Genomic DNA, 27939 nt, shown 5'->3' on the forward strand with positions numbered 1-27939 from the left:
TAGTAATTTCATGTTCAAGAAACAATTGTATCAAAATTCAAAGACTGTAAGTTGTCTGGAAAGAATTATTCTGTTTTATATTACAACTGGTGCAGTTCAGGTTGAATTATCTGATACTGCAGCCCGAAAGATTTTACCATTCCCTTTTTAATTTCACTGGATTCTGGAATTCAGTGTGTGATGGAAAAAGGGTGTTGGGGTATTGGTAAAGTGTACAAGCTAATCTTAAAGGCAGACAAGATATGAGGTTAGCTTCGGTTGATGTCACTAGAAGCTTAAGAGGAAAATTAAAACAGACCCTCTAAGAAACTAACGAAGTTGAGTAGGATTTCAGTCAGGTGGCTCACAAAAGGAATACAAGTAGAAAAATCTAGAGGCTGTCTTAATGGGAGGTTATTCTCATGCTGGCAATTTGTGAATTATGAGTGGACGGGGGATATTTGCATCTCCCGAGTCAGTGTTGGTCTTTTTTTTTTTTCTGGAATTCTGTGTCAAGCTTCAGTTGTTAAAGGGTATATTCTTTCACTTCAATACCCTTCTTTTTTTGTAGTTTTTGTATCTGATTTAGCAAGATCTTTTTTTCTTCTGTACATGGGAAAATTTTTCTCTTCTATGCTCCTTTCCCTCTCCCCTTTTTAATTTTTTATAACTTTGGCCTCAAATCAGATTTCTCCCATGTTATTATATACCTTTCATGAAGGTGTAAAAATGTTTAGCACAAGCAGATAAATTAGCACTGTCATCCAACTACAACAATTTCATGCAGATAGATAGATAAATGATGATTTAGCATTATTAGTTTTATCCTCTTAACTTGAATTAATTGAAGATATTATATACAACAAGCTTTATCAATTCTATCTTTGGCCAGAAAAGAAAAACACATCATGAATTCTATCACCAAATTGAATTTGCATTTACTTTTATTATTTTGCTGGAAGGGAAAAGGTTGATTATCTATAGTAATGAAATATGCATTTTTTACCTCATGAAAGCAGGTGGAGCAGAAGAGAGGCCATGGCTTGGACATTCGCGAGAAAGAATAGGGAGATTCACGCGATCAAGTGAAGTTCCATGCTAGAGTTTATAGAGAAGAGTTTTTAAAGATTTCTACATTCCTCTTTCTTGTTTGGAAAGCCTATGCGACTGCCTTCATACCAAATATTGCTTTTTCAAGGAAAATTTTATGTCCAGAGAACCTCCGTCATGCATATCTGGTGTCAGGCACGTATGAGGCTACTTGACTCGAGAAAAGATACATTCAGAACTCTGCAGTCAGAGATAGCCCCAAGTCACTAGCAAAAAGTAATTTATTATACAGCTTTTACAACTCCATGTCCAGTTGATAGACCTTCTGTAGTTATATGTCTCTTGCATCCTTCAAGGAAACTACGCCATATAAGGGCATCAGGTGGGAAAGCCATACCAGCAATAATTTGCTCTGCTTCCTTGAGTTTCCCATGTCTAGCCAGTAAGTCTACCATGCAATGATAATGATCCATTTTTGGTTCAAGCCCATAATCGCATTTCATTCTCCTGAACAATTCCATGCCTTCTTTCACTAATCCAGCATGTCTGCACACAGTTAAGATTGCAATAAAAGCAACCCCATCAGGCTTAAATCCCAGAAACTCCATCTCTTGGAAATTTTCCAAAGCTTCATGAGAATAACCATTGACTCCAAGGGCTGAAATCAGAGAAGTCCAGGTGATGAGGTTTCTATCTGCCATTCCATCAAAGATTTTCACTGAACTTTTGATGCATCCACATTCTCCGTACATGTTGACAAGTACATTGCAAACAAATGTGTCACAAAGACTGAAATCAGTCTTGATAATGAGACCATGAACAGAACTACCCAAAGCCAGGTTGGAAAGTTTACTGCTAACAGATAAAAGGCTAACAAATGTGTAATTGTCAGGATATATTTGAGTCATCTGCATGTGTCTGAATAGTTCAAAAACCTCTTTATAGTCACCACTGTGAGCAGATGCAGCAATCATGATATTCCAAGATACAACATCAGGTTCTTCAAGAACAGAAAGCAGCTTTAGTGTTTCCTGGTACTGGCCTACTCTGTTATAAATTCCAGCAACAATGTTAGAGGGCACTATGGCGAGTGGTCTTTCACAATCTGTCACAAAAGGAAGGGCATCAGATAGGAGACCATTTTTAGCATATGAGGTCATGAGGGAGCTCAATACATATACATTATGTTCATATCCCATTCTTATAATGAAACAATGAAGCTGCTGTAGCTCTATGGTCACTGAAGATTTCAGAATAGCAGAAAAGGTAAACTCATTTGGCCGGTAACCCAGTTGCAGCATATCTAGCAGTAAAAAAGAACAAGTAGTACAGAATTTACTAGCATATCCCAAAATTAAAGCATTCCAAGAAACTACATTCTTCTCATATATACCATCAAAACATTGGTGGGAATCGACCAATTTATCACATTTGGCATAAAAGTCAACAAGTGCACTACCTACAAATACATCAGATTCGAAGCCCTTCTTGATTGTTTTGGCATGAATGTATGCTCCTAACATTGGCATCTGCAAACTACTACACGAAGCAATAATAATAACTAAGGTAGTCTGGTTAGGCATCACTCCATCCATGGACATTTGAAAGAAGAAATCTAAAGCTTTTAGCGGACTCCCGTCCCTTTCCAGTGCACCAATAATTGTGTTCCATGACACAACATCTTTTATATGCATGCCCTGGAAGACTTTTTCAGCTAGGCAGAGGCGCACACATTTCACATACATGTTAATAAGAGAGTTAACAACTGTTACTTCATAATCAAACCCACTTTTAATCACTAAGCCATGTATCTGCTCTCCAAATTCCGAATCAAGCTCACCTTCCAATCCAGACAAAACACCAACAAATGAACAGTCAGACAAAGATGCCTCCAGCCTTAGGAGCTCACGGAACGAAAGCATACAATCTTCAACCAACCCATAATGTGCATACAAAGAAATGATCGAGTTCCAAGTCACCAAACTCTTCCTTGGCATGTCTTCAAATGCCTGAACTGCTTCAGATACACACCCAGACCTTGCATACAGACCTAACAAAGCAGTACCCACGAAAGCATCAGCGTCGAACAGCCCATTTTTGACAACCAATGCTTGTAACTGACTCCCACCACAAAGATCCAATGCTTGACACGACAACAGTCCAGCCAACGCGAAAGGAGTAGGCGAAAACCCACAGCCCCGCATCATAGAAAACAAATCCCAAGCCCCCCAGACATCCCCGCATTTACCATAGGCACTGATCATCGAATTAAATGATACTGGGTTTCTCTCAGTCATGATGTCAAACACTTTGCGCGCGGCTGATAAATGACGAAGGAACGCATACTGAGAAATGATGTTGTTGTATACGAAGATGGGCTGGCAGGTGTAAGGGCCGAGAGTGATAGCGAGGGCATGGAGAGGCTTGGTGGTTTTAAGGGAAGGAACTGCAGACCAAGATTTGAGTAGTTGAAGGAGACGTTCATGGTGTTTGAACAAGAAATCTCCATTGAAGCTCATCCAGCTGGTCAGGCGGGAAAAAGCTTTGGTGTCTGACTTGAGTTTTTTTAAATATGGTATATATAGAATAGTAATTTTCTTTTTTCTAAAATTAATTTCTTAAATTAACTACTATTTCAATAATTTTTCTTTTAAATTTATAAAAATAAAATAGTGATACCATAATATAAAATATACAGTAAATTCAATCGATTTGATATTAAAATTTTAAATACAAAAAAATTGAATTTATTTTATGCAAAAATTGAATCGAACTAAATTATTATACGAATCAAATTGAATTATTATATTTAATCGAATCAATTAAAAATGGATCTACTTCCATCGATTTGCTTAATTTTAAAAAATTGAACAATATTTTATCAAATTATAAATAATATATATTAATATAAATTTAAACATACTTAAATAAATTTAATAATATTTTAAATTTAATATATATTTATTGAATAATTTTAATAATTTAAATTTTTATTAATTTAAATTCGATTATTCAGATTGTTCATTTGAAAATTTTAGTCATTGATAATCGAATCAAATTGATCAAAATAATCGAATTTGTAAAATTCAAACATCTCAAAAATCATTTTAACCAAAAAAAAAAAATCGAACTCGCTTCCATTCAATCGATTTTTTCAATTCAAAATGATTTTGTTCAGCTCTGTAAAACAATAATGCAATAATAACAACAGAACTCTGTGCTCTATTACTGTGAGAGAAGCTATTTGTTTTGAATTTTCTTCTTGTTTCAGATTCAGTGGGTTTTTCTTTTATCTGTCAACTGAAGGATTCAAAACATTTTCGTGCTTCAATCTTTTGCAGATGGCGAACATGAAAGCAGTCTACATGGATCCAACGGTCGAAAATCCATCCTCCAAGGTTACAAAGAGTTCAGGTAGAAACATATAGAGTGCTGGTCTTTTGTTTGTTTCCCGAGAAAGCGAAGCGCATGAAAATGGAGTAAAGGATGATTGAACATTGCGATTTCTAAAGTATTATAAGTTTGTTTTGTTTGTTGTTGGCTTGGCCATGTTAACCACACTGCACTGCTGCTGTCAACTTAGTTTCTGTTTGATCAAACAGAGTGACCCTTCTTTCTTTTTTTTTTTTTTTTTTTGTGTATGCTATTACTATATATGAACACTATAATGTCAGCTTTATTACTAAGTAGTGAATGTGAATGTGAATGTGAATGTTCCTCAAGTAGCTTCCATGATTAGTTTATTACTTAGCCTAATGTGAATGGGAATGTCCCTTAAGTAGCTTCCATGATTACTTTATCACTTAGCCCATATATTCTAGTCTTCCATGTTTCCTTTGAGAATAAGTGGGTTAATCCATCAGCCATCTGCTAAATATTTGTCCAACCATTTCTGCTTACTACACTTGCAGTCTGTACTATTACAATATATGAACAATATAATGTCAGCTTTTGTGCTTGGTAGTGAATGTGAATGTGAATGTCCCTCAAGTAGATTCCATGATTACTTAATTACTTGGCCTATCTATTCTGGTCTTCCATGGTTCCTCTGAGAATAAGTGGATTAGTCCATCAGCTATCTGCTAAATATTTGTCCAACCATTTCTGCTCACTTTCACTTGTACTGTGTATGTACTGTTGGGATGGGAGGGGATACTTCACAAGCACAACTTTGGGTTGAGTGATTTGTTTTGTAATTGCAGTTTCTGCTGGGGTTTGCATGATGAACAATTCGTGGAGAGACAAACAACATCCATCTTTCATCAATTTCATCTCCTCCTTCCTCACTGCAAATTCTTTCCGCCTTAACTTTGTCCCGGTTGCCCCTGTATTTGGCTTCACCCTTTTTTCTTTTTCTCCTAATTATTTCCCTTCTCAATTCCCTTTTTGGTGTCATATTGGTTTGTCACTCATCTGCTGCAACTTCTTATGTGTAGGACTTCATTTTCAACTGTGGGGGATTGTCAGTGGCATTTATTTTTGTTACACACTGGGATTGCTGCAATGTTGAAACGATATTTAGCAGGTGAAGTATATATTAGTTGGTCTTGTTTGAAATTCTAGCATCATCTTCTGATTCATTCGATCTGACTCGTACAGGGCCAAAAAACTGAAGGTACAGTTTGCTCATCTCTATGTTGTTGTAAACCTTCCATCTAGGGAGCAAAATGATTCTTTTGTGCGCTCCTACTTCAAGTAATTCTTATGAAACTACCTTTCATTTTTTTTTTGTTTCTTCTTATTTTAACTACCATATAATTCCAAAAGAACTTTGAATGTCTTTTATGATTTGTTGAAGGTATGAGATGCAGCTTGGTAGACCAACATTTGTGCTAGTTCAAGACATTGAGATGGGATTTGAAAAGATTGTGAAGATAGCCCACTATTGTGGAGGTACGATCCTATCCAATGAAGTTCACTTGAATGCTACCTTTGAAGTGATAAATATAATAAATTACTATGTAACTATACAGTTTGCAAGCAGCAGGAGGCTAAATCAAAACTGAAAGCTGAGGTCTGTTAGCAGATCATTGCTTGTTTTCATTATATTTGAAGCATAATCTATTGACAAAGATTCCAACTGCACTATTCCCTTCAATGTTTGTTTTTTCCTTTCTTGCATGCACAGAGGAATCAATCAGTGCAGGGGATGGAAAATTTTCTTAGAGTGGTCACAGCCATACCAGGGATTGATAACCATGACGCAAATTCGGTATTTCATTGACCTTAATGCATCCACCATATTCAATGTTCTTTTATTTCTTTCTGTCTTTCATTGGAAAACTTTCTTGCTTGTGTGCATAGCTTCATGCATATCTGTGCTTGGGGTCCTAGATGACCAAAACAATTTAGAACAAGTAATGCAAGTTCCTATCAAGGACTAGGGGTATTCTGTTGTTTTCTTATGTGTTCTTGGTTGAATAACTTTTTGGTTGTCTTTTTCAGCTATATCAAGCAATTGGTTCAATTGAAGGGATTGCTAAAGCATCAAAGGAATACATTGTGGAAAGCACAGACCTTTCTGCTGAGAAAGCTGAGACAATTGTAAGGTTCTTCAGAGATTCAAAGTTTTACCTGTGTCCCAAAATCAATTAATGAAGAGAAGAAACAATTCTCTCTCCAAATGAAACTTCTTAGCAGGGCTTAATTCACACTTGAAACATGTGCAGTTTCTCTGGTTCTTTCTTGGATTTTATTTTCATAATTGGCAATACCCCCTTCAATCAGATTTATGTTCATGTTATTGAAGATTTGCAACTTGTATTTCAAACCATGAAAAAGCTACTCAAAGTCAAGAAGCTTGGTTATCGCTTCTTGGTTAAGAAACTTCATAATTTTGAGCTGTTAGGTTGATTCTATTCATTGTTATTAGACTTGACAATTCGTGTTTTCATATCTTAATGTTATCATATAAATATAAAAGTATTAACAGTTTTATAAATAAACACAACATGATTAATTTCAGATCTTAAACACGTACACCAACATATTTTCTGTTATCTTAAATACTTGATAAATTCCTAATTTGAATTTCATTAAGTAATATAAGATTTTAAATATTTCTTGAGATTAAAAGAAATTATTTAAAAAATTATGAAAATGAAAATTTTAAGACAAACTCTATTTTTAAGTAATTTTTATCAATTCAGAATAAAAATCAATTTAAAATTAACATAATTTTTATTCTCTAATAGAAGAGTAGAGCACTACAACTCATCCGAGATCTCTGCTTAAATTCAACCTCACCTTTACCACTTGAATTAGCCCAAGTGGCAGGAAAAGAGGCAAAGGAGCCGCCATACTCACTCTTATACTGAATTGCAGTTCCACAATTCATAGGGCATGGCCACATTCTCTACAAACTTAGTGCCTTGATACAACCAAAAACAACATAGCAACACTAATCTATCACTATTTCAGTTTCAAAAGATATGTTCTTATGTGCAAATTCAGACTCCAAATAAGATTACATTAAAACTACAGCTCAAAACACTACCTCGTCCCACCCGCTGTAAGATGAAGACGAGAAACTGAGGTCTGGAAGGTATCGGTTTCCCTAAGATGGTGCACCAAGATACGAGGCAAGCCGCAAAATGTCACTGAATATTCCACCAGCTGTTACTTGGGCACCTGCACCTGGTCCACGGACTATCAGTGGCTGCTTCTTGTACCTTGTAGTTGTGAAAGCTATGATGTTATCTGAACCGGAGAGCTGCGCAAATGGGTGATCTTTGCTGTATCTTCGCAGCTCCACACGTCCCTCTTGATTAACAGCATCCACCACTCCAACATATCTCAGGACCTGTCAAACAATAATTCGAAATGGATTTAGGCATTCCCTACGGAGAAACTTTCTACCACAGTACATATATTTATATATGCAAATCCTACATCCTCAAAACTCCAGCAATTTTCATGATTAACTTTATAGCAGAATCCTAGTAGAGTTCATCAGTTAGATTGCAAACACGAATTTCCTACTAGAATGACCTTGGGGAGGTTCTCTGATGCAAGCATCCATCTCCATTACATTTTAGAATAGTGGGATTTGATAATAGGGTCCTTAACATCTTTTTAAACCTAATTGTTTCATCCTTTTTTTAGGAATAACGTTCTTCCTTCATTTTGTAGATTTACCACCTACGACTTCAAACTTACGAGGCAAAAGCAAGAGGAAAGTCGAAAGCATTTCAGAATTCTACAGTTAGTAATTATAGTAAATATAAATGACATGAACAATATAAAAGATGTAAATATCTATCTTGAATAAAATTCAAAGTATTTTCGAAAAAGTTAATGATCATAGAGACATAAAAGGTTAATAGATTTTGTAAAAAAAAATATTTATTTTAATGCAAATGATAACGACAGGCTCCATGCCTGTGTAATCAGTTGACAAATAGGCTCAATTGCTTTGTATACCTCACCACTTTCATTTTTGTGCTTTTCGATGCGATTCAAAGGTGCAATTGTTTTATAAACAGGCAATATTTGATTAACTTTGAAAAATGAAATGATATTATCCTCGAAATACCATTGTTTAAAAGGCAACTCACTTGTCACCTTGCATTAAGGCACAGCTCAAAGCATGCCTAGTTAATGCATTTTAAAACAGAGGTTACCCGCATTTATGGGCAAAGTTGAAATGGTTGTTCCAGTGTTATTCTACTAGTAGAAATACAGGAAAAAATAAACAAAACAAAAAATGAATACTCACTTCCCCAGATTCCTCAGCGTTCTGTCTCTCCTTGGTCAAGTCTTTGTCAAATTGAGGTAATTGCTTCATAAACTCTTCAGCAGATGCACTAGCCTGCAAAGGGCAAGAAAAAGAAAATCTCACATTAATGATTGCTTTCTTGAGTCTATTTTATAAAATAGGAAAATCAATCCTTACTCTTAATGGTTCTGGAACCAGACTTCGAACAGGTATATCAGAAAGTTCCAATTTCAAGCCGGATTCTCTGGCAAGAATTATCACCTACAGAATGAAAATCAATTTATGAGCCCAATCTCATACAACTGCAATGTGCATAAACATGAAGCAACTATAATATGCAAGAAATGGCAGGGAAAGCCATCATGCTCATTCATATCAGAAGGCATCATTCCACTTAACGCCTATTGGCTGGTAATATGCTAAGCTAACAATAAAATCTCGATGAAAATTTATGATGAATGAAAGCAGAATTTTGAGACAAACTAAATTCCATGGTCAAGGAAGTCTACTTTTCTCTACATTTCTTCTGCTAGTGCCAATTAGAAAGATGCTTTGTTGAACAACTTCTTAACTCAGATAAAGCAGGAAAAATTCAACCAAACCCAGAAGGCCCACCCAAACCTGAATCTGATCCAACCTGATTTGATCACAAAAAGGCAACAACTGAACCCATCCAACCCAAAGTTAAAATTGAATATAATTTGAAGTTTCTCTTTTAAATATTAATTTGATAAAAAACAATAAAGATAACACTAACTATTATTCTACTAATAATTTTAAAAACAACTAAAAATATAAAATCTCTTCTGTAACTCTTTTATTACAATAATCATGTATTTTATTGTTAAAAAGTTATAATTTTAATTAAATATACATTAAACATTATTTATATTTATATTCAAATACTTTTTTCATTCTTTAACTCCCAACAAAATTCTAACATTCAAGAAACTAATTAATACCACTTCTAAATTTTGGAGTTAGGTTGACCCTTTATGCCGTAACCATAATTCATGGTAAATTTAGTTAATGATCAGTAAACTAAATATTAATAATTAGTGCAATAAAGATTAATATTACATATTAATCAATCAAAAATCGATAATGATTTTTTTGAAGGCAAATTGTTAATATTGGGTAAAAATAATTCTACATTAGTAAATTACTTTCAATTTACTTTGTTTTGGTCTTTTTCGAATGATTATTTTTTTAATTGATCTTTATGATATAATATATCAAAATTAGAGGTGTGTCCCCAATTGATATGCGACCTTTGAATAACTTAATACAACCGGAATGACACACTCAATCTAACCCAATTTGACTTTAAAAGTGAACAACTTAAACCTGGATGATTGGATTCTAAGATGACCTAAACCTTAGATGACCTAAATGCAACATGACCAAAATCTGGAATAACTCAAGTTTACTTGACCCAAAATGGCCTGACCTGAACCTGAACCCATCCTGGCCTGTCCAATTACCACCTATACTCACAGTTTGATAAGTGACAAGATGCAGGAAAATACTCTAAAACATTGTTGACTTCTTTACCTATATAACTAAAGTAACAAAGAAAAAATGAACACTTTTACCTTTCTTGCAACATCTGTTCCAGACAGATCATCCCTCGGATCTGGCTCAGTATAACCTGCCTCTTTTGCCTCTGCCACCACCTCACTGAAGGCTCTAGTGCCGGTGAAGTTATTGAAAATATAACTCAAAGTGCCACTACAACAAATAACAAAAAGGCAGAAGAGATATGTCAAAAGATGCATGTGGAGAAAGATCAAATTTTAGTTTCCTCAAAACAGGACTCACCTGAAAATGCCCTCAATGCGCAATATTCTGTCCCCAGTTTCAAGGAGACCACGTAAAGTGCTTATAATTGGAAGACCAGCTCCTACAGTCGCTTCATAGAAGTAATGTGTGTAGGATTGCCGCTGAAGAGCTCTCAACCTTAGGTACTGGGTTCACACAAAATTCATATCAACGAAGTAGAAACACAGGTTCAGTAAAACAAAATGTAATCAGATATGCAATCTAGAAAGAAAGGTTCAGCAAAAACAAAATGCAATCAATTTTGCTAAGTCACAAAGATAACCATTTCTAATTTATGCAGCCGTCATTAGAGACCATGCTATTGTGTATGCATACAAATTCAGGGGGAAAACACACACACACACACACACAAACAAACAAAAAAGTCAGAAAACAGAGAAACTCTATCCCACAGGAGAATAAGAAAGATGCTAAATCAGACAACAAAAATCAAAAGATTTGCCCTGCTACTTTCTTTCATCGCATTTTCATCAACATCGACAGTGGTTGCAGCCTATCCCATTATTTAATATATGAACGTTTCTCCTGCAAACTGAGATTAAGTTTTCTTTTGTTTAAATAAGACCAATTTTAGCTTTACAAATATTATATGTGTCTCTTACGAGCAACAATCTTTTATTCCAGATTGAAACCAACTCTACAAGCAAGTCAAAATCAATTCGACATTTTCACTAAGACTTATTACATTCAATTGGCCAAAATAATTGGAATTTAAGCCTGTTTCTGACCTTAGAGGTCTAATTATGAAAATCAATTGGAGGACTTCCAAATATGAACCTTTCTCACTTCCTCGATAGATTAGCAGGAGGTTGTGGAGCTCATGAAAGCATTATTAGAAGATACCAATGATTTGATATTCCATGTTTTTATTACAGAATCCAGAAAAATTTCATGTTGACAGTCGATTTCCTCAACATACAAACCAGGCCACTAATAATCCCACTATCAGTGTGACTGACACCTTCAATTAGAGAAGAGAAGATTTTCTTTTATATAGCTCACCTTTCCTCTACTGCTTATTTGAAGAATCACCTCTCTAAACCCACATCCAAAATTAAGTACCCATAAAATAGGATAAATAAAACAAACAAAATACAAGAAAAATTCAACATGCTCATCACTGACCAAATACTGAGCACAACAAAGCAGTCACTATATATTTTTAATTGGAAACTTGGTGATTCCATCTCTAGTTTCCTTCATGGTAGTGTGACGAAGAGAAGAAAAAGTAATCTCAATCACTCAGCAATCAACCTTAAAACATACGAACACATAAATTAACTAGAAAAGAAGCATGCATTGAAGCTGTACTTGCATCAAATGATGTTGTCTAAGTGGCACCACTGATCCAAGGGTAAACCTCCATATGCATACATACAATCTAGAACCAAGTATCATGCAAAAAGTAAAGGGTTATTAATTACATAGAAGTCCTTTTAAATTTTCACATATTTAATCATAAGTCATTTAGTTTCAAAAAAACACAACCTGCTTGAGTTTTTCCAATTGCAAGGCAAATAAATTGTATCATCAACTATCCATTAAGGTGACTGTTAGTTTGTTGTTACGGCTCATATGATATAAAAAAACCCCTTCTGTCCTACAGTAACTTCAATGTATTTGCACTCTCCAAAACCAATGTATAGAGTTCTACTTCAAACAGAACTCATAAATGGAAATTTCACCAAAATAAGTTAGACATAAGAACCAGGCAATTTGTTAAACAACTGATAGGCATACCAAAAACCAATGAAATCCATCAATATTTCCATAATGAAGCGCTCAACAATCACTCTAGAAATATTGCATCACACCAAATATGCCCGGATTAGGAACTAAAAGGAAAAAAAAATGAAGCCCTAATTTGGATCAGTCTGTGGCTCAATAATCATTTTCTGAACATGCTAGAATCTCTTATTCCGCCATGTCACCAACAGTAAACAAACTCCACCATCTCCACTACCAGCATCTCAACAACCACCATTAACACCGCCTTACCTAACCAGATGGTTAGCTCCAACTCCCAACAACCCCAACCCCACGCCACCCGCACCCCCCCCCCCCCCCCCCCCCAAAAAAAAAAAAAGGGACGAACAACCCATATAACCAACATGTGGCAAGTCAACATTGAAACCCAGATGACCCTTTCCCGATTGACAATAAAGAAAACTATAAATCCAGATTTCCACAATAACACCTAGCCCTCCAGTAGTTCAACATGGTTAATGTTTCAATGATTGTGTGAAAAATGCGGAGCGATCCCCAAGAAACAGAAAAAAATTAGGAAAGGAGAGCTGTAAATAGGAGAAGAAGAAAGCTCTAAAAAAAACAAAGAGAGGAAGAAGGAGTGACATCAGCAACAAGCGGATGAGACACAATTTCACAAATTAATTGAAGAAGAATTTTTCCATTGTTAATTTTAGCCATGAGGATTGGATTCGAGCCTTGGAACTTATTCCTCTTAAAGAGAGGGAACAATTGTTAAGCCAAGCCTTGATTGTTCTTTAATACCAACATAAATATATATATACATATATATATATATATATTTCTGTTTCTTCAATACCATCCACTATTAGGACAAATTTAAAAGGAATAGATAATTCCTCAAATATACCCCATCCAATATACAACATGCAAGAACCTAGTCCACCCAATTCACCTCACATGTGTCCAACATATTCATCAATGGCTAATAATCGAAACATGTGTGCGTGTGTGTGTGTATATTATATCCAAATATCCTTTTAGTATATAAGACACTAATGAGTTATTGGATGATTGGAGCAGTTGATCTATAAATTTAGGATAACAATGAATAATTCAAGATTGACCTTTTTCGAGTTCTACTAGTAAAAATTACTGTTCCAAAATCAATTTTACCTTATCAAGTGGTCCCGAATTGGCCTTTTTGTTTGGAGTGATCACATGAATTCCTTTACACAACCAGTCATGGTAACAGCTTGCAATGTTAGAGTCAGCCGTACAATCTACCAAAACAGTATTTGGAATAAAATGATTTCCATGCACATGTTGAGCAAATTTTTCTAAATCAGCAACTTGTCCTTTCTCCTTCAGAAGTTCTCTCCATCTTGACAAGTCAATTCCTCTATAACAAGAGATGAATGAGTCACTCAGACATGATGATTTGATTCAGAACTGGAGATAATTGAAAACAAAGGCAGGAAATTATAAAACAAAAACTTATAAATTATAAAAAACAATTCATCATCAAGTACCAGCTTTCAAATTGATTGAGAAACAGTGAGTTTGACAAAGGACACACAGTGGAAAGACCTCTAAATTAAAACAACAATAAGAAGAAGATTTATGCTGTGAAGCACATGATTGAGAGAAAAGAAATTAAAATACAAATTGCAATCCAGAAAATCAAAAAACAACAACAAGGGCCATGTAACTATGAAATGTAGATTCATGATATTGTAGACAACTACACGTAAAAGAAGGTATAATATTGTTTGTGATACAAATGAGGGAATTAAAATAAATTTAAAAAAAAAAAGTAAAAGAAGAAGAAGATTCAAAAGGAAGAAAAAAAAAGTTGGAAGGCTGAGAAGATTGAAAACTGAATAGTATTCTGTAAACTAATAAAATGAGTAACACAAGAAGCAAATAATTAATCACCTTGAAAGTTCATTGAAGCAATAGAAAGTAGAAACTCTAAACAGTAGTGCACAGATATGTCAAACTAAATGGTTAATTTTAGGCTTTCTCTAAGCTTCCAAGAACTCTCTGCATATTCATAGAGAAGAAATATTTAAAGGACTAATTCATCACAAGCCATACCAACAGCTATAGGTCAAAGGTGACATATAATCTCTCATCACAGTGCAAATAGATAAGACTAAAGATACATGAGCTTTTAAAAAGTTTAGCATTATATTGAAAGAAACGACTTCTGTTAGAATTTAACAACCAACTCACACTAAAGAATGTGTTTGGAATAAATGAATTCAAAAAATTTGTATAATTCATTTCCATCAATAACTTGATATGCTTTAAATCTATGGAATAGAAACGATTCCATAACATTTAGTGGAAATCATTTTTTTCACACAGACTCAAAGAACAGAAAGACATTGATTACCCATAAGCTTTTATATGATGGTTATAACAATACTAAACTTTATTATATTTTAAAAATTTTCTTTTCTCAACAAGAAGAGCGAACAAGCTAGCTTTATCTTAAATATTTTTTCCAATACATGATATCTTGTCAGTAGGACTATTTCTATCAATGATGAAGACTTACACTTCACTTAAAAGCATTGTCATTGAACCAGTAATCCCCATAACACGCAAATCAATGTTAAACTCTTCCTTAAGAACCGCTGCCTGTACAAAACAATTTAAACATTTGTTCAGGTTCAATAAGATAACAATTGAGCAACATTTCACCCCTAGTCAATACTGCTGCCTCCAGAGCTAACCCAGGCTACCTAGGTCAAATGACTAAATCGTGCTGTTCAAGAGGAATGCTGACTTTTGCATGGACACATCTGAAAGTAGACAAACTGCATACCAATATAAATACTTCCAGTAAGGGTCAAGTCGAGTTGGCCTAGTGAAATACTAACTTCACTCAACTTAAGCTCCATTGAGTTTCATTTCCCATACTTGAGCTTGACTCTATGTTCTAGCTACTCCAATTACTCAAAGCCGATCGCGGCCAAGTCAAGTACAAGCATCAAATTGGAGTACCTTGTGAGCGACTCAACTCACTTACATCACTAATTTCCAAAATGATTGATCACTCATAAAGATATTTGCAAGGGTAAATACAAAAGACTAGTCTCTATGGACATATGTAATACAATTACCAAGTACAAAAATGACTGGCATATTTTACTGTTATTTTGAATTTACTTGTGAAATGTGTTTATAAGAGAAAAGCAATGAGTAAAAAAATTATTGCATGTTTAAATATCATCATTTGTTAGAAACAGCAAAATGACAACAATGCTGTCTCCGATACTGCACCTGATCCCTCAACTGGTCAAGTAATGTCCCACCAATCAATCCAGGTCCAATAATCCCCATTGCTATGGTTGTCCTTGAAAGATAAAACCTTGAATGCACAGCTCTTAAAGCCCTTATGCAATCTTCACGCTTGACAACTACTGTGATGTTATACTCAGAACAACCTTGAGCTATAGCACGAACATTAATATTAGCCTGTATTGTGATTTGGGAAGGGGAAAATGAGGAATAATAAGAATATAGTCAGTTTAAAGTTAAAAGTATATAAACAAAGAGAAACAAAATACTAGTTTGAATCGATAAATGGAACTTTCTACCTTTGCCAGAGCATTGAAAAGAGTAGCACTGACTCCAGGAGTGCTCGCCATTTTCTGGCCAACTGCTGCTAATATGCTACAGTTAGGAATGACTTCAACCTGCAAAGGACTGCTAATTAAGTAGACAAATAGGACCTTGCTAAAGTAAGCAAAAATATAAATTGATAATATATGACCGCCATAATGACAAAAAAGAAATAATTAAAAAAAAAAAAACTCAACCACTCCTTCCATAAAAAATTGTAACTAAAACATATTTTAAGCTGACAAAACACACTAAGCAGAATTCAACCCATGATGACAACATAGATAATATAGGTTAGCAATTTTATCTGTGCATGCACTGGAAACTAAATTCACAGGCAATTAATACTTGAAAAAGACAAGGGATATGGAACAAGCACTCAAATACTCTTAACTTATCCTTACTACTGTTGGCACAACACCTGCGTAAAAATCTGTTGGTACCATACAATCAAGCCTGATGCTGCAACCAGCATGCTAGATAATGCCCACAGCCCCAAACAACAATGTAGTTTATGCAGAAATATTAGCAAGATGTCAAATACACTTTTTGTTATGCATGGTTTTGAATCAACCTACTATCTGAGGTTCGAACCAGTATGGATTTTTTAATTTCCATTACTTCGAAATTATGAGGCAAGAGTCCCAAGATCTAGATAAACCCAATTGATTTCCCAGTGATGTGGCTTATCACACCGTTCTCTGGTAATTAGACCAATTGTCGTCAGTGGATGGATGCCAAACGCAAACCACATTAAAATCAGAAACCTAGATTAGGAAAATGTTAAGCTGATTTTGAAAAGATTGTAACAAACTTAAGACAGGTATTGGCTTATACTAGAAAAATAGGAAAGAACGAAATATGGGAGTTAATGGTTTTCCTTATGTTTAACACTTGTCCAAATTTTACTTATTTCTTTTGGTAACTCGTAATAATGGATAGCTAACTTTTATGAGACAGTTTTCAAGCTTAAAAGAAGTAATCAGTCCCTTCTCTATGTCATCTCTATTGATGCAAGGGAACAAAGGCCCCATAAAGTTAGGTACTCAAAGTTTTCTTGGATCATTAAAAGTGTAGCTCGAATAAATCCAGAAGCACTGATGGTATAACCATATTGCAATGGTCAGATAACTAAGAAAAGCACCTGAGAAAGACGTCCAGCATCCAAAGCTTGACGGAATCTAGACTGCAAAGCCTCAGCAACTGCTTTTACTTCCTTCTCAGGCACAGCAAAACAGACAGAATGCTCGCTACTAGCCTGCATCAAGTTTCAGAAATGAGCATTCTATATTAACATAGAAAAACAGCAATAACTGAAATCAGAGAATGTAGGAACCTGGGATATCATAATGACATTAGCTCCCACATCTTTCACAGCACCAAAAATTGCACTAGCTGTACCTGGAACACCAGCCATTCCAGTTCTAACAAAAGAAAATGAAAAGATACAGCATCAATATGATGAAGTTGAAAAAATACAGCAGAACATGACCAAATACATGCAGCTAAAATCATAGCAGAAAACTTACCCCTCAACATTTACTAATGCCAAATTATCTATTGTTGCAAACCCTTTGACTGGAGATTCTAGCCTCTGACCATCTTCGCCTTCAGTCTCAATATGGCAGATCATTGTCCCAGGTGCAGAGAGATTGAAAATATTCCTTATTATAATTGGAATATTATATCGCATCACAGGTATGATGGTGCGAGGATGCAAAACATTTGCCCCAAAATATGACTGCATGGTCACATTAACTTACCTTAGAAACATCTATGTAGCAACTTTAAGCAACTTTTACAGGTATAAAAGGAGCAGTGAAGCCTACCATTTCCCATGCCTCTTGATAAGACAACGTCCTTAATATCACAGCTTCACTAACTGCAAGAAGAGTTTTCTTTAACATTACAGTCAAACCTCACATTTATATTTTCTTTAAAGGAAAAATATTTTAAGAAGGAATCCTCAACAACACTAGTTTAGGCAGCATGTGCTAGCCTCTTTTTCATCAAAGTTTAGATAGTAAATAGCACCTATGGTCCCCTAAGATTGGGTCATATATCATATTGGTCCCAACAGTTCAAACTGTCACTTATCGGTTCCCAAACTTATAATGCTATAACTAAAAGTCTTTTTATCTATGTTTTGGCAAATTAACTGTTAAATGCCAGCTGGCAGAATGACATGTCTAAATATGTTGATGTATGTGATGACATGGCTAAAACTTTTGGGTTTGTGGGTTGATTTTGGGGTTATTGTTTTCATTTTAGAGTGGTTTTTGGAGTTATTTTTGACAATTACCAGTCCAAAATGCAAGAAATAACCCCAAAAAATAACCAGGCTGTTAAATCCCTCCCTTTAAACAATTCATTTATCCTTTGACAAGCAAAATCCATTCATGTCTTATTTATCACTATAATACTTTAGTTATAGCTTAAGGCATAGATCTTTGCAGTTCTTTTTCATTTTTTATTTTGGTCCTTTACTAGCCATTTTTCCCACTGTGAAATTTTATTTCAATTCTTCTCTTTTTCTTATGATCCCCATTTTCTCCTTTATATTCATTCTCAGTTTGTTCCTTGTTCTTTTCTCATAGGGCATCCAAATCCATTTTCTCTCAACATGGTATTGCACACATTATCCATTTGATTTCTTATTATCTCTTTTTCATTTTATTCCTTTACTTTATTCATTCACTTTAACCTTTCTAGTCTCAAGACACTCTTGGCTATCTCTCACTTGCTCCTCCCTCATCTTCTTCTCCAGCTCACCCTTGCCCAGCCATTCTTCTTTTTCTTTCCCTCCATATGGTCCTTTTACCTTATCTTCCTCTTCTCCTCTTACTCTTTAAACCTGACTTTCTCTCTTCCCTTAGTTGATTTTACCCCCAATCCATCTCCACTTTTTAGAATTCTCCCCTTCCTATCAAGGCTCAGATCTGTGTTTGGCTACTTTTTTCTTCTTTCATAATTTCTCTCATTAGTTCTGAATCCTTGTTTTCTCTATAAATGTTAGCAACTGTCATGGCTTGCTCTCTGTTTGAATTTAAATCTTTTATCTCCTCATTTGTGTTTATAACAGATTTTATCTCCTCTTTACTCCTTGCATACATAAATTTACAGTTTTCAACCTTTTTTTTAAAACTTTATTAGGGGTTGTAGAATGCGGAACTTGATGATTGCAAATGCAATTCAAGATGAGGTTGTTTTGTTGGTACTGTGTGTAACCTATACTTTGGACTGGACTGGCATTGGTTTTGGGGAATGTTTACAGATATTTTGTGAAAATTTTAAAGACCTTTAAAGTTTTTGGTTGGTGTATGAGAATTTGACTTTAGGTTTCAAAGATTTTAACAGTTACGGCATGGATTCCTTCAATTTTAAGAAGGAAATAGCCAACAGAAAGGAAGTAGTTTGTCTTGGGGACAAGATCCAAAAACTTAGGGGATTTAGCAGAGAAGACAAGGCAATAGGACCAGTGGTTGGAGCTTTGAAATTTATGAAAGTAGAAAAGTAGAAAGTGTGGTTGCTTGTGGCACGTAAATGAGCAGGGAGATATGAGAACTGACGAGGATGTATGAGGAGAATCCAAGCTGAGTATAGGAATTAGAGAACTTTTGAGTTTTGAGGGTTTTCCTTTTAAAAGGAAAGAAAAATAAAAAGGTCAAAACAAAGTTACAAAATAAAGCAGAATGGCACAAGGCACAACAATGCTGAGTACCTCAAGCACCTTTTATTATAGAGTATAGATTAGAGTATTTCGTAAGTGGGAAAAAACAAAGAAAACATTAATGTAGAGAACAACAAACCACATTAAAAACTTATGAGATCTAAACCTCTCTAAAGACAATGCCAAAAATGGGCGTTAATGATATGAATGCATTGTGTCTACATGTATGGCCAAGAGCCTACCTTTTCGGGGGTCTGCACTATACACACCATCAACATCTGTCCAAATTGTGACTTGGCGAGCCCTAAAAAGAGCACCCATTATAGCTGCAGAGAAGTCACTTCCATCCCTCTTCAAAGTTGTAGGAATATTCTGAGGTGTACTGGCTATGAAACCGGTTGCGATTATTATGTTAGATGGATTCTGAGAGAACCATTTTTCAAGTCTTCTTTCGGATTCTAAGAAATCAGGATCAACCTGATTAGAGCTGGTGGGATTTACAATAAGGACCTGCCTTGTATCCATCCATTTACTATCCAGCCCATTCTGTACCAAAATGCATTTCATAATACATCAAATAATCTCCTGAAAGATTACAATTGGCTTACACTTGTTTGTGGTATTGATCAAAAACCCACCATACCTTTTTAACAACAAATGATAACATCTGAGCAGACCATAACTCCCCATGTCCAACAACAAAATCTGAGAAAGATTCCGTCGCATGACCAGCTGAAAAGGGGAAAAAGTTAAGGATGTAAGTTTACATAACAAGAAATACTCCTTTAAAAATTATTACTAATCATACTATATCAGGAGAAACAAACAAAATACCGAAAGCATGTCAAGAGGTCAAACTATTAGTAACGGAAAACTTGAATAGAAATGATTAAACAACAATTAAAATCTAGAACTCAAGACTTGAAGATGACCTTAACACAAGAATATGGTATTCTTTGACTAATTAAGCCCAGGAACTTAGCTAGGGAAAGGACAGACAACTTGATAAAAACATCACAACAACGAAAGGCAATACATCTTTTCATCTTCCTCTCCTAGAAAGCAGTGACAACTAATAAGACTTATCTGAGTTGAGATGCGACAAAGAGCCAAATGTTAATGTCTGAATAGAATAAAAGTTGAAACACTTAAAGCAAAATGAAAAGTCAAAACTGAGAAACTTTTAGTGACAAAAGTTATTGGCCCAATTACATTAAAACCAACAATTTCAAACAAGTTCATTTGTTTTTCTAATCAAATACGTAAAGTGAATTTCATACAATCATTTGCAGAAACATGTAAGTGCTAAATAGCTTAAAGTAAAAACTCTTGGGGGTAAAAAAGTGAAAATTAGAATTAAGGTTCACGTAATCAAAGCTGCTCCATTAATAACTTTGCATAGAAAAACACCAGCCCAAGAACTGACATAGAAATGAAGATGCTAGAACCCAATTATACCACCCATTTGCACAACATGTTGTTCAAAGAATCTCAAAGAAGGGTATTACTCAAACCATGGAATCAAATATTTTATAAAGTGAAGCAGAGATTAGACAGGAAAACAAGGTTAACTCTCTGAAAGGACACGAATCTCAAGTATCATGAACGTTAGAAGCTTGATGTTTAAGGTGAAACATAAGATCAAGGTCAATCATATGATTAACTGACAAGGGGATGTTGAGAGTCTGGTTTAAAAATGTTTTAAGCCCTTGGTATATGGCATTTCATGTTCTTTACAAAACTCTCCCATAACTAATTAATTGTGGTGAAAAACATGAAAAAAATGATAAAAGCAAATAATGTTGAAAAGGAGTTCTTCTACATATACAATTAAAATTTAATTGGATAACTACTGAAGCAAAGGTTGAACATTTAGATCGAGTGCTGGTAAATTAATATGCCCCTGGTTAAGAGGGGCAGAGGGAGGGGGAAAGCAACAAAAAAGGGTAAAATATCCCCAACTCCTTAAGTTTTGATCGAAATTACATGGAGGTCCAATAATTTTCAAAATGAACACTCCATCCCAAATGTCTAAATGGCGTTAATATTAAATATGAAATGTCTAAAATCCCCTTTTTTTGTTTTTCCATTGTTTTTTTTCTCTCAGGTTGGCCAGCAGCGTCCCTTGCACTAGCCTACCACCCAGCACTTCGTTGGAGAGCACCAGATCTAGTGCTCCCTTGGGAGCCCCAATCGGGCTCCCCCAGGGAGTCCGACGGGGAGCCTTTTTTTAAAATTAATAAAAAATTGATAAAATTATAAATAGTAATTTTTAAAATTAATAAAAGGTAAATTTGTCTTTTTAATATTGTCACGTCATCAAACTGACGGAAACATTAATGATTGACAAATAACTTGACATATGTGTCCAGAAGATATTTTTTTGAGACAGAGTGTCCATTTTGAAAACTAATGGACCTACTTGGAATCTCGATTAAAACTTAGGGAGGTGGGGGTTTTTATCCAAAAAAAAAAAATCAGACAACAATACTGCAAATGCACTCAGTAAAACTACAAAATAAAACTTCAACTGGTTGGTAGATAGATTGAGCAGGTACCAATCACACTAGTGGCTTCTAATTCCTATATACAAAGAAACAAACAAATAACAATTCATTTAACCAATTACTTTTTTTCTTATGAGATATAACAGATTAGTCAGATTCCTGCCAAGAAAAACATTTTACCAAATTATATAAAAACACACTTTTGCCCGCCATTAAGAACTCTACCCTTGCTTACACAAAATTGCATAAGCATACATATAAACATGCTCTTATCCACAACCCATCTAATTTTATAAGTGTAATGAATGGAAAAACACACACACACACAGAATTTTATTACCTATATATATCGCACGAAGCATCGCTTTGAGGTTATTAACGTCATGATGCAATTGAGATAAGAAAGTAGCAAGATCATCTCCATCAAGCAAATCAAGTGCCGTTGATTGATGTTTTTCTAAGACAGCATCCAATGCAGAGATGTAGGAATCATCTCGAGATTGTGCCTTGTTGATAAGGTCATACATCATATCTGTCACCTTAGACATGGCTGACACAACTACCAACTTTCTTTCTGAATCATCACTAACAATTATATCTGCGACATTCTTGATCCTTTGGGAGGTCCCAACACAAGTGCCACCAAACTTATGAACAGCCCAGATGTCTCCCTTGCGAAGATGAACTGTATCCATCGATTTCTCCACTGAGATATCTGCAAATGAGAGGGAAAATAGGATGAAAATGTATTTTAAATGTAATTTACCAGTACTGAATAACATATCATGATTATGCTAACAGGAAATGTACCTAATCATGTATATCTAGCGGATCTTAGTTACAATGCATTTCAGAGCAGATATTTTCTATTGGTTAAAGTCCAGAGTTAGCCATTCCACAAGCTCAAAATAACATTAAAATCAATCCATGTACTTTCATTTGTGAAAATTTAGTCTCCAAACTTTCAATTTGAGTTGAATTGAGTAAAATTTTTAGTAGTGTCAATGTATAACGACTGATTCTGCCCCTTTTATTTCACTAAGGTGATGACATGACAAAAATTGAGCTGACATGCAACAATATTAGAAAAATTAAATTAAGGGTTATGTACACATTTAGTACTTGAATGATAGTGAAATTATTGATTTGGTACTTGAAGAATAAAAATATATCAATTAAGTACTCGAACTATGCTTTTGTTCATCAATTTACACCGTGTGATGTGTCCAAACACAACCAATAATTATGCGATACGTGTCTAAAACAACACATCATTTTCTTTTTTTTAAAAAAAAAGAAATTTTTGGAATTAAAAAATAAAAATATGGTAAATAAAAAATTCAAAAAATTAGAAAAAGAATTTTTTAAAAAAATCTGGAGGCGAGTGAAAACATGGGGTAGAAAGAGGAAAGAGAGGGAAAGAGGGTAAACAAGGAGAGAGAAAGGGGGGGAGGGCCAGCCCAAGGCAGATCATGCCAATTTGGCTTACTCCAGCCAGATCGGTGAAATCTACTTGGCCCAAGGCAGACCAGTTCCAATCTGCCTCAAGCCAGCCCGACCGTGGGCCAGCCCCCACTTCCCTTCTCTCGCTTTCTTTTCCCTTCCTCTTTTTCCCTCCTCCCCAATTTCCCTCTCATTTTGTCAATTTTTTTTATTTTTTCTTTTTATTTATTTTTACTTTTTCTCAATTCTTTGTCCTTTTTTTAAGTTAAAAATTAAAAATTATAAAAAATAAAATAAAAATGGCAAGGTGTGTTTTTCTAGACACATGGCACATTCTAATTGTGTGTTTTTAGACTAGTCACCCATTCAAAAGAGCAATATGCTTAACAAAATGAAGGTTGGAATACTTAATTGCAAATTTTTTTCTTCAGATATCAAATCGACAACTTCACTATCGTTCGGGTACAAAATGTATAATTAAACCTTAAATTAAAAAACTAATAAAACCACTATCCTTTGCTTTACTTTTTTCTTTATCTTTTTCCTTGTTTTTACTCATTCTGTTTTGTTATCCAAAACCAGATCCAGGTCTCTCTCTTACAAAAATTATACCCACTAAATCTACACCTAGGACCAATGCAAAGCAACCAAAAAAAAAAATGGAAGCTGGGTGCTGTGAACTCATGGATAGTAGTAAACAACTGATCAACTGATTAAAATTTAGATACTGATTTTGGTAGAGCCCATCTTCTAAATCAATGAATGAAGAGATTCAATAACCATGTATACATACACACACGTATATAACACAAGTTATCAGAACACATAAAATCCAAAAGAAAAGGGCCTTTTCTCCAATAACTATACCTACACAGCAATGGCACAATCATCAATCTAGTCACTAGTAAGAACAACACAAAAACTTACAGCAAGAGTGAAGATGTGAAGATGAGTACCAAAATTCGTAAGTAAAAACATGTAAAAAGACTGTAATATGTAAATTTGAGTGACACTTGTGGAGATAGAATTGTTAAGCAGTTATAAAAATATACCCCATATTGATTACATTTTAAATAACCAATAACCTTCAATATAAGAGAGACCTCTCCAACTATTACCAATTGGTTTTAGATTGGATGCACATTACAAAATATGACATAGTATCAGAGTTGGCCTAGCTCCCTATTTGTGGTTCCTCCATGATAGGCTTTTTTTGACTACATGTAAAGCTCCATGTCATATGAAAAAAATCATATCTCTATATGTGAAGAACATGTCACTATATAAAATCACGTTAACCAAATATGGGATATACCTATTGCCATTTGGATTTGAGTTGGATGCCCGTCAATGAAATTTGACAAAAGGTCTGGCCTTTACAGAGGAAGTCCATTCTGTAGTTGTTGGGGGAATGTGTATAGTTTGATTGAGTAGTTTAACAAACAGAAGGGGAATCTCAGGTATAGATGGCACTATGTTGATGCAGAATTATGCTAAGAAAATTGAAAGCCAAAATTGGATTGGTATTAGATCTAGAGAAAAAATGAAGAAAAGTAAAAGACAAGGGGCAGTAATTGTATCTTTTTATTCTGTTTATTACAATGTTACTGCCAATTCAACCTAATTTTTGTCACATCAACAATTAATTAAGGAAAAGAAGAGATATCAGTGAAGTTAACAGTTTTACTTGATTGAATTAAACCAAATTGAATTGACCAAAAAAGAACAAATCAGAAAGTACAAAGGTTAAGTTTACAAATAAATGTAAGGGAGTGATTCAACCATTTCAAACAAGTAATAAGACTGATGTGGACTTCAAATTTTTATTTAACATTCTCCCTTCAATGCAAGTACAAAAAACAATGTGGCCCTAGAACATGAAGGTCAACTAGAATCAAGGAACTAACTGAAAGAAAAAAAAATATTAAAATTATGAAAACATTAAAGAGTAAAACAAAAAGTGGTCCTAATGCCCTCCTCTCATTATTACAGTGTTAAACAATCAACTATCCCGAATGTTTAACTAAAAGGAACAAGATGAAACCATGCATATCTAACCCATTTTATTAACATGTTTTGTCATATGTGGGATTCTATTTTGGGAATACTGCTTTGTATAATCTGGGGATTCTATTCTTTAATGACAATGCTTTGTCTGATGTGGAAATATTAATAATAAAATCATAAACAGAGCATAAATAAATGGCACAACAAATAGAAAGAATATAAAACAAACCTGCTACTGATGCCTGGACACAGATATTTAATGACTTCCCTCTTCCCCGCTGAGAAACAATACTTAAGCTGGAATATAGAAAACAAGATAAACTCTTTAGTGTCTAATTTAAATACTGAAAGTAAAAGAAAAGCCAATTGGAATATCAAAGGACCGTTTACTTGTAGACAAGGCCAGAAAAAATACCCAGATCCTTCATCAGTTGACCTACCAAAGTGTTTAGATTGATCTTTTGGTGGGAAAAACAAACAAGGGTGCACACGTTCAAGAAACCATTAATCTATGAAGTGGTGATATGGTTTAAGTCTCTGGTGAGGATACATATTTGAGCACTCAGCTCATCAATTGCCTTAAATATAGGACGTGGTGATATGGCTAAAAAAGGAACAGAAGAAAGTAGAGCTATAGGGACTCCATAACATTTTATGAAGTAGGATATGTTTATTTAATTAGAAATTTGATATGCTTGATTAGAGGTAGTTATTGTTAAGGGATCATTTCAATTTGGCGAAGATATTGAAGGAGGATAGAAATAATGCAGATTGTCAATTATGTAAGTTCTGCAGATGGAAATGGTTTTTTCTTTGCGGAGATTGCTCAAACTCAAAGGATATATTCGGTTGTTACTTTTACTAGTAGCTGTTTGTTAATTGCTTTTTACTTCTTTAAAAGTTGCTAAAAAGTAAAAGCATAATCATCATATACAATTGAAATGAGCAAATAGGTACGGTAAAAATGTAAAACATGTAGAACATAATTGATCCATATTGTTTAAACTAGAATCATGCATTCTGTTTATTTACACATTTATTGCTTTCTTTTTTTTCTTTTTTTTCTTTTTTTTTTGCTTATAATAACAACCAAAAAGAGCCTAAATTTTGAAGGAACAGCAATCTAGCCCTGACTCTACTACTACCCCAGTCCAACTCTGATCTCATTGAAATCCAAGCTAAGTTTCGAAATAAAAACAAAAATCAAATTGATTTTACCTCTTTAAATATGCTAAGAAAGCCAAAAAAAATTATGCGTTAAAGCTATCATTTGGACAGCATTAAGAAACATTTCCTGATATCTCAAGCATTAGATACTCAAACTTTGGATCCTTTGTTCTTTAAATTAGTTCATGATATTAAATTTATTGAGCGAGTTTGAACCCCTACAAATCAGGTCAAAAACCAATCATACGGTTGCATTTAACTGACTTCACAATAGCCGTTAAACTTTCCACTATAACCACAAACTCTGTATGGCTTCTACATTCTACAGTAGCAATTTCGTTTTGGACAGCATGAAGAAACATTTCCTGAGAACCAAACGGAAGATCAATCGAGTAGAAACGGGCAGAGAAAACAAAGTGGATAACACGAAAAACCTGGAAAGAGGAAAAGGTTTGGGAAGAAAGAAGGAGCGGCGGCATTGAGAAGGAGAAGCAGGGATCTTTCGCTTGGGCTTAGCAGCGTCGTGAGGCAAGGAAGTGGAAGAGAGGAAGCGTGAAGAGTCGGAGATCGTGGCTGAGAACGCCGCCATTAGCTTCACTTCCAGTAGTATCCACCTCTCTCTTTTCTCTCTTTGTGAATGCCAGACGAAGAAAGACACAATTAAAGGAAAAACAGAAAAGGAGAGTTTTTTTCTTTTTCTCTTTTTTCTGTTCGTTGTCTGCTTTATTTGGCGGCTGTTTGGTTACTAATACTCACTACTACTATCGATTATCAAAGGAGCATCAACTTTGATCAGGGCAATATTGAGAGAAGCTGGGGGATGTTTATGTGCACGTGAGAACGTGGTAACGTTGTGACATACCAGTCAAAAAGTGACATGTGGCTTGCATGTGGGATGCTTAAGTCCTTTTAACTTCAGTCTTATTATTTAATAAGATTTTCAAACATTATAAATACTCAAATTAAATTTTTGAAACTTGAATGTTATAGGCATTACTCATTAAATATATGTATCCTATTAACTTAAATTTAAAATTAATTTATATATATATATGAAAATTAAATTAAAAAATTATAATTAATTAATAAAAAAATAAAGTTTAAAATTGTATTTTAAACAATAGATGAAGTTTAGTAAGTATTATATTAATTATGAAGAATTTATAAACTAAAAATAATATATATATATATAATTAAATTTTGTTATGAAAATA

General features: G+C 34.4%; 3 protein-coding genes across 4 annotated transcripts; 1 reads left to right on the plus strand and 2 right to left on the minus strand.

Annotated features, from left to right (window-relative positions):
• Positions 1-1059: 1059 nt before the first annotated feature.
• On the minus strand, positions 1060-3593 carry LOC18592900 (Pentatricopeptide repeat (PPR) superfamily protein). 2 transcript variants are annotated; one of them, XM_018125366.2, is made up of 2 exons: positions 2489-3593; positions 1060-2134 (listed from the first exon to the last, which is right to left on the minus strand). In XM_018125366.2, exons 1-2 carry the CDS (start codon positions 3546-3548, stop codon positions 1314-1316), a joined length of 1881 nt encoding a protein of 626 aa, XP_017980855.2. In that variant the 5' UTR covers positions 3549-3593; the 3' UTR covers positions 1060-1313. The 2 variants fall into 2 exon arrangements, with proteins under 2 accessions (XP_017980855.2, XP_088664931.1); XM_088808805.1 differs by having other exon boundaries at positions 2870-3592.
• Positions 3594-4118: 525 nt separating this feature from the next.
• LOC18592902 (DNA ligase-like protein) lies at positions 4119-6822 on the plus strand. Its single transcript, XM_007019840.3, has 9 exons — positions 4119-4259; positions 4371-4443; positions 5232-5356; positions 5466-5554; positions 5629-5724; positions 5828-5922; positions 6003-6043; positions 6158-6241; positions 6475-6822. Exons 2-9 carry the CDS (start codon positions 4371-4373, stop codon positions 6622-6624), a joined length of 753 nt encoding a protein of 250 aa, XP_007019902.1. The 5' UTR covers positions 4119-4259; the 3' UTR covers positions 6625-6822.
• Positions 6823-7190: 368 nt separating this feature from the next.
• LOC18592903 (bifunctional aspartokinase/homoserine dehydrogenase 1, chloroplastic-like) lies at positions 7191-27482 on the minus strand. The gene is made up of 18 exons (XM_018126082.2): positions 27160-27482; positions 25788-25855; positions 22449-22823; positions 20245-20333; positions 19844-20147; positions 17761-17813; positions 17461-17672; positions 17268-17355; positions 17076-17189; positions 15907-16005; positions 15590-15784; positions 14862-14944; positions 13472-13697; positions 10568-10713; positions 10342-10477; positions 8924-9007; positions 8747-8839; positions 7191-7831 (listed from the first exon to the last, which is right to left on the minus strand). The coding sequence occupies exons 1-18, from the start codon at positions 27312-27314 to the stop codon at positions 7586-7588; spliced, it is 2766 nt and encodes a 921-aa protein (XP_017981571.2). The 5' UTR covers positions 27315-27482; the 3' UTR covers positions 7191-7585.
• Positions 27483-27939: the final 457 nt, after the last annotated feature.

Source organism: Theobroma cacao, chromosome 8, assembly GCF_053813885.1.
Source record: "Theobroma cacao isolate CCN51 chromosome 8, ASM5381388v1, whole genome shotgun sequence".
Lineage (NCBI taxonomy): Eukaryota > Viridiplantae > Streptophyta > Magnoliopsida > Malvales > Malvaceae > Theobroma > Theobroma cacao.

What these genes read in the sequence shown, in the direction of transcription:
- LOC18592903 (XM_018126082.2), bottom strand. Translation starts at nt 27,314, where the DNA reads ATGGCGGCGTTCTCAGCCACGATCTCCGACTCTTCACGCTTCCTCTCT. An exon ending in ATCAAGAGGCATGGGAAATG is followed by an intron (nt 17,673 to 17,760) that starts GTAGGCTTCACT and finishes GTGACCATGCAG; the next exon opens with TCATATTTTGGGGCAAATGT. An exon ending in CGCATTGAGGGCATTTTCAG is followed by an intron (nt 10,478 to 10,567) that starts GTGAGTCCTGTT and finishes TATTTGTTGTAG; the next exon opens with TGGCACTTTGAGTTATATTT.
- LOC18592900 (XM_018125366.2), bottom strand. Translation starts at nt 3,548, where the DNA reads ATGAGCTTCAATGGAGATTTCTTGTTCAAACACCATGAACGTCTCCTT. An exon ending in CGAATCTGATGTATTTGTAG is followed by an intron (nt 2,135 to 2,488) that starts GTAGTGCACTTG and finishes CTTTTGTGACAG; the next exon opens with ATTGTGAAAGACCACTCGCC.
- LOC18592902 (XM_007019840.3), top strand. Translation starts at nt 4,371, where the DNA reads ATGGCGAACATGAAAGCAGTCTACATGGATCCAACGGTCGAAAATCCA. An exon ending in ACTTTGTCCCGGTTGCCCCT is followed by an intron (nt 5,357 to 5,465) that starts GTATTTGGCTTC and finishes TCTTATGTGTAG; the next exon opens with GACTTCATTTTCAACTGTGG. An exon ending in AATCAAAACTGAAAGCTGAG is followed by an intron (nt 6,044 to 6,157) that starts GTCTGTTAGCAG and finishes TTGCATGCACAG; the next exon opens with AGGAATCAATCAGTGCAGGG.